We start from the raw sequence: 6,125 nt of genomic DNA on the forward strand, positions 1-6,125 counted from the left end.
ATATTTGCATGTTTCATCCTAAGAATCAAAGATGCCCACAGGCCCGACAAATTATAAAAATGTTAATGTCACAAAATTTTGTTTTGACCTACAAAAGCACGCCATTGAGGTGTTAAAAAAAATTACATGCGCACATACGACACAAAATGTACCTTAAGATTTAATGTGGTTTTCATCCGCATCTTACCTATCTAGTCAATTTAACTCGTTGTTTTTTAATGACCTGAGCGACAGTTTAGTGGATCTGCATCAGTACGAACCATCTATTAATATTTTAAAAACGGTTGAGTTTTGATGGTTTGAGTTTGTAGGCACGACTATTTCTAGAGTATGATTAACTGAGATGGCAATATTTCAGGAGTACATATCTTTCCCTCATTAACTTTGAAGGATGAATGCTCCCCTTTTAACATTCCTAAAATAGGGTCTGGATGCTCTTAGAGCCAACATCTCGAGTAGCATAAACTAACAATAATTTGAATCGTAGTTTAGTGCACTAATTGCAGTATGATTGACTGTCTGTGTACCTTAGAATACTAATCTACAAATGGAACATCAACCTCACATGACTAGTACATGCTTCCAGCCATAAACAAAAGCAGCCATGTAACATCTCCCAATCTCTCATCTGGTGTAGGCATGTGAGTGAACTGAGCTACCGTTATCGCACCACTCAAAATCGCTAAGCTTCTAGCCAACTATAGTACTAGCGCGCAACCGCACATAAGCATGCAAAACTACTTCTCGCATGTAACCTCTACATTTAGAAACTGATCCCTGCACTACTTCTTGCATGTAATAAAATCATAAATTCACCCAATAAATGCTTATGGACATCTTCTATAAATTCCTGCCAAAGTTACAGTCCACATTAATGTTGAACACATCTCCTGTCCATTTTCACTTATTTTTTGCAGCCACACTTAACATTAATGTTACAATGCTTAACATTTTCACATTAATGTTGAAGAATCCTTAGTAGGCCACACGGAGCATCCGCAGAGGATGAGGGGGGAGCCGGCCACGTCGAAAAACAACAACTAGGCGCAAGCGAGTTCCATTTATTCCTCACCAAAAGCAAAGGGGAAAACCGCAGCTTTTGCCATGGCTTTTTTGCGGTTTTGCTCCTCCTGCCCCACTACCACCCTCGCCCCCATATTCTAGTCCCCCGTTGATTCCCTGCTTCTCGTCTCCTTCCACAGTTCCGCCCTCCCCTCGCCCCGTGCTCCGCCTCCTCTGCTTGCTTGCCTGGCCCTGCCTCCGCAGGCGGCTCACGCCAATGCTGTGCCGCCTCCCGTCGAACCTGCTCCTTTGACCTCCCGTAAAAAACCTCGAGGGCTCCAGATATATCCCACCTAATCCTCCCACCCCCATTCCCGTCTCCTGCCGGTTTCTGCACACTCCGAGAATTCAAGAACGTCCCGGCAGCACCAACTCCCAACTCCCCGCAAGGCAGTACATACACTTCCGAGCGTGCACAAACAGGGCCGATCGAGCGGTGGAGGGGGAGCGGATGAAGAGCGCCCCTACCATGGACCCTGAGGCCGCTGCTGCCCCGGGCACTCCGCCGGAGAGCACGGTATGGCCGCCGGAGTTGCGTTCTGGTGGTTCTTGAAATCTTCGATCGATGGCCAGGCCAAACTTGCCGGCCATCGTCTTGGTTGAATGTGCTTTTTATTTGTTTTCGTTTCTGATGTTTGTCACGCGTTTTGGGTCTGCGGCAGGGGAGGCGGGGAGAGGGGAGGAAGCGGCTGCCGTGGCGGATGACGCTGAGCCTGGCGTACCAGAGCCTCGGGGTGGTGTACGGCGACCTGAGCACGTCGCCGCTGTACGTGTACAAGGCGGCGTTCGCGGACGACATCCAGCACTCGGAGACCAACGAGGAGATCCTGGGCGTGCTCTCCTTCGTCTTCTGGACGCTCACCCTCGTGCCGCTCCTCAAGTACGTCTGCGTCGTGCTCCGCGCCGACGACAACGGCGAGGGCGGCACCTTCGCGCTCTACTCCCTCCTCTGCCGCCACGCCCGCGCCGCGCTCCTCCCGCCGGGCCGCGGCGCAGAGCCCGGGGACGAGGACCAGTTCTCCGACGCCGCCGGCGCCACCGCCAAGAAGTACCTCGAGTATGACAATGCCGACGCGCTGGGCGGGCGCGGTGGGGGCGCCGCCGCCAGCGTCAGGCGGGTGCTGGAGCGCCACAAGGTGCTGCAGCGGGTCCTGCTCGTGCTCGCGCTCGTCGGCACCTGCATGGTCATCGGCGACGGCGTCCTCACGCCGGCCATCTCCGGTGCGTCTTCTTGCCAAATCGCCACACAAGATGCTCTTAATTCGGATCCAACAGTGGAGTACTACTATTTTTGGACTGTTTATTTGGATTGCTGATTTGGAGATCGTGGGTCTGTTTCTGCAGTTTTCTCCGCGGTATCCGGGCTGGAGCTGTCCATGGAGAAGGGGCATCACAAATGTAAGGATCCAATCATGGCCAGGCCCTCTTTCTCTCTATTGCTTTGGATTCAGAAGAAGGCAGATTTGTCTTCCCTATTACTGTTTCTTGAGTCAAGGTCTGAACAGTTGTGGAATTGCTTCCCTGTTAGATCACTAATTTTACTCCAACCACTGCTTTTTACCTGAAAGTTTTACCTAGCAATGGTAGATAATGTGGCGATCCGCCGATCCGGGCTGTCGGCGGTAAAACCGGACGAATCAAACAGTGGATGGTGAAAGTTAACTGCAAGGACATGAACGAATTGGCTTAGCCAACTCAGATGATCAGTTGCGTGCCAAGATGTAGCAGTGTGTGTGCAGTACTTCAGTTCAGTTTCGGGAAACTGAGCATGATCACAGACAGGGATGTGTGGGTACCAAATAAGGGACTACTGTCACTAGTCATCGCATGCCTAACAGTTGTTATGACTTATGAGCAGGAAAAATGGACTAGTTTCCTCACCACTCATAGCTCCAACTAACGGTACTTTCCGTGTGCTAATGGTGTTGGAAATGTAGTTGGAGTTAGATATGGCCATCATCTACAATGCTATGCTTGTTTAGTTCAATTTGCCGTTCAAGGAAGAAATGAGCGTCGGCACAAATATGGTATCTTGAAAAGCGGAACATATGCTGAAGAGAATTCCGGAATTCAGAGCATAGGAACTTCGTTTTTCTTCTCCATACCAATAATTTAGCCTTTGTAGACTTGGTTTATGCCTGCACATGTGTGCACTGCCCTTTATGCTGATTCTTTTTGTTGTTGTTGTTGTGGATTTGTTCTGCTATATTTACAACTCATTTCTAATAGTAGCTTGCCATTGTGATTCTGCAGATGTGGAGTTGCCTCTTGCTTGCTTCATACTGGTGTGCCTGTTTGCGCTGCAACACTATGGCACGCACCGGGTGGGATTCATTTTCGCCCCGATCGTGATCGCCTGGCTTCTATGCATAAGCATGATTGGTGTTTACAACATTGTGAAATGGGAGCCTCATGTGTATCAAGCATTATCTCCTTATTACATGTACAAGTTCTTGAAGAAAACACAGAGAGGAGGCTGGATGTCACTGGGGGGAATACTGCTTTGTGTTACAGGTAAAATGCTCAGCAACCATTTTTCAGTGCCTTGATCTGTGGATCATGACCTCTAATATTAAGTGCTTTTCTCTTTCAGGATCTGAAGCGATGTTCGCCGATCTGGGGCATTTCAATCAGTTGTCGATACAGGTGAAGAAATGGCTGCTGCATGCTCATTTTACTGGCGAATAATTTGTCTCTGATAACAGTTTCCTGGATGCAGATTGCTTTTACTTGCATGGTTTACCCATCATTGATCCTTGCATACATGGGCCAAGCTGCTTATCTGTCTAAGCATCATATCCTGGAAGGTGACTACAGGGTCGGATTCTACGTGTCTGTGCCAGGCAAGTCATGTTCCTCAGATCTTTTGCCAGAGGCGAGAATAGTATTAAATTGTTGTTCTCCTTGTGCTGTGTTTTAAAATGTCTGCATTTTTGTCATTTTCAGAGGTAATTAGATGGCCAGTTCTGGCAATTGCCATTCTCGCGGCAGTTGTCGGCAGCCAAGCTGTTATCACCGGCACATTTTCGATGATCAAGCAGTGCACTTCCCTAGGCTGCTTTCCCCGGGTGAAGATCGTGCACACCTCCGCCCAAGTACACGGGCAGATATACATTCCAGAGATCAACTGGATCCTGATGATACTGTGCTTAGCTGTAACCATTGGTTTCAGAGACACAAAACACTTGGGCAATGCATCAGGTACACCATGTTAATAAGCCTTAGATTACCTTATCCCCTGTTAAACTGACCCTATACATATGAATGATAATGTGCTGATATTTTCTGTAAAACAGGGTTGGCTGTTATAACCGTCATGCTGGTCACCACATGTCTGATGTCGCTGGTGATAGTCCTGTGCTGGCACAAGAGCATATTCCTGGCAATCGGGTTCATCGTGTTCTTCGGCACCATCGAGGCGCTGTACTTCTCGGCGGCGCTCATCAAGTTCAGGGAAGGAGCCTGGGTCCCCATCGTCCTCGCCTTTGTCTTCATGATGGTAATGTGCATCTGGCACTATGGCACCATCAAGAAGTACGAGTTCGATCTTCAGAACAAGGTCTCCATCAACTGGCTCCTTGGCCTCAGCCCAAACCTCGGCATCGTCCGTGTCCGCGGCATCGGCCTCATACACACCGAGCTCGACAGCGGCATCCCTGCCATCTTCTCCCATTTTGTCACCAATCTGCCTGCATTCCATCAGGTATTTGCAAGTTCCTCTTCTTCTGAAGCTTGACAGGCTTACCTTGTTCAGACATTCAGAAGTGTGTTGACATCCATCATTTCCTGATGTTGGTGATGAGCAGGTGCTCATCTTCATGTGCATCAAGAACGTCCCGATCCCGCACGTCTCGCCGAACGAGCGGTTCCTGGTCGGAAGGATCGGGCCGAAGGAGTACAGGATCTACCGGTGCATCGTCCGGTACGGGTACCACGACGTGCAGATGGACGACCAAGAGTTCGAGAAGGACCTCGTGTGCAGCGTCGCCGAGTTCATCCGATCAGGGGGCGGCGCCTCCAAGGCCAACGGCTTGACGCCGGGCGTGGTCGACAGGGACGAGGAGCGGATGACGGTCGTGGCCTCCGGCAGGATGCGCATGCTGGAGGACGAGGGCCTTGGCGGCGCGGCGGCGTCGGAGAGCACCGTCGGGCCCTCGCGCGCCGCCAGGGGGGAGAGGGAGATACAGTCGCCGTCGCCGTCGCCAACACCAACGCCGGCGCCGGCGACGGGCGTCCGGAAGAGGGTGAGGTTCGTGCTGCCGGCGTCGACCCCGCGGCCGAACGCCGGCGTGGAGGAGGAGCTGCGGGAGCTGACGGACGCGCGGGAGGCCGGCATGGCCTTCATCCTGGGCCACTGCTACGTCAAGGCCAAGACCGGGTCCAGCTTCCTCCGGCGGCTGGTGATCAACTTCGGCTACGACTTCCTGCGGAGGAACAGCCGGGGCCCCAACTACGCCGTCACCGTCCCGCACGCCTCCACCCTCGAGGTCGGCATGATATACTATGTCTGAGCTGATCTGATGGAGCTCCGAAGACTATAGGAAGAAGATAAAGCTAGAAGAAGATGGAAAATGAGACGAATTTTCAGCTGTATATGCTAGATCTGGACATGTATGAGTTTTTGGTGTACATGTATGTAGCCTTGGTTTTCTTGTGCCTCTTCCTTCTTCAACCTGTAAGTAGTAGCACAAAGACGGGCGCCATTAGAGAGGCTGCGAGGGCCAGAGAAGTTGTACTGCGGATTGAAAAGACCAGCAGAAATCCAGAATCTGTGATTTCTGTAGGCCATGGACTCGAGTAGCTGTCAAGATATCTGAATCTTGATCCCTGCAAGTGTCTAAAATTTTCAGTTAGCTGCGTAGCGGTTCGTCGTGTTACTTTCTTCCACAGCAGTCGACCTTCAATCCAACTGTCTACACTGCACCGTACCACTTTGCGCCAAGGCCGTGACGTGTTCGACGTTGATTCCAGATCGGATGGTCCCTATCCTCCTGTGCGTCGCTATTTGAAATCCGACAACAAGCACCGTTCACTCTAGGGATTTGGGTTGCAAGGGCATCTCT

The 6,125-nt window shown here is 50.9% G+C and overlaps 1 protein-coding gene across 1 annotated transcript; it reads left to right on the forward strand.

The window, feature by feature from the left end:
* Positions 1-1,132: 1,132 nt before the first annotated feature.
* Positions 1,133-5,850, forward strand: LOC123164425 (potassium transporter 10). The gene is made up of 9 exons (XM_044581894.1): positions 1,133-1,579; positions 1,725-2,283; positions 2,407-2,460; positions 3,316-3,576; positions 3,656-3,708; positions 3,782-3,905; positions 4,009-4,263; positions 4,359-4,765; positions 4,869-5,850. The coding sequence occupies exons 1-9, from the start codon at positions 1,514-1,516 to the stop codon at positions 5,571-5,573; spliced, it is 2,484 nt and encodes an 827-aa protein (XP_044437829.1). The 5' UTR covers positions 1,133-1,513; the 3' UTR covers positions 5,574-5,850.
* Positions 5,851-6,125: the final 275 nt, after the last annotated feature.

This window comes from Triticum aestivum, chromosome 7D, assembly GCF_018294505.1.
Source record: "Triticum aestivum cultivar Chinese Spring chromosome 7D, IWGSC CS RefSeq v2.1, whole genome shotgun sequence".
NCBI lineage: Eukaryota > Viridiplantae > Streptophyta > Magnoliopsida > Poales > Poaceae > Triticum > Triticum aestivum.

What these genes read in the sequence shown, in the direction of transcription:
- LOC123164425 (XM_044581894.1), top strand. Translation starts at nt 1,514, where the DNA reads ATGAAGAGCGCCCCTACCATGGACCCTGAGGCCGCTGCTGCCCCGGGC. An exon ending in GGAGAAGGGGCATCACAAAT is followed by an intron (nt 2,461 to 3,315) that starts GTAAGGATCCAA and finishes GTGATTCTGCAG; the next exon opens with ATGTGGAGTTGCCTCTTGCT. An exon ending in ATCTGCCTGCATTCCATCAG is followed by an intron (nt 4,766 to 4,868) that starts GTATTTGCAAGT and finishes GGTGATGAGCAG; the next exon opens with GTGCTCATCTTCATGTGCAT.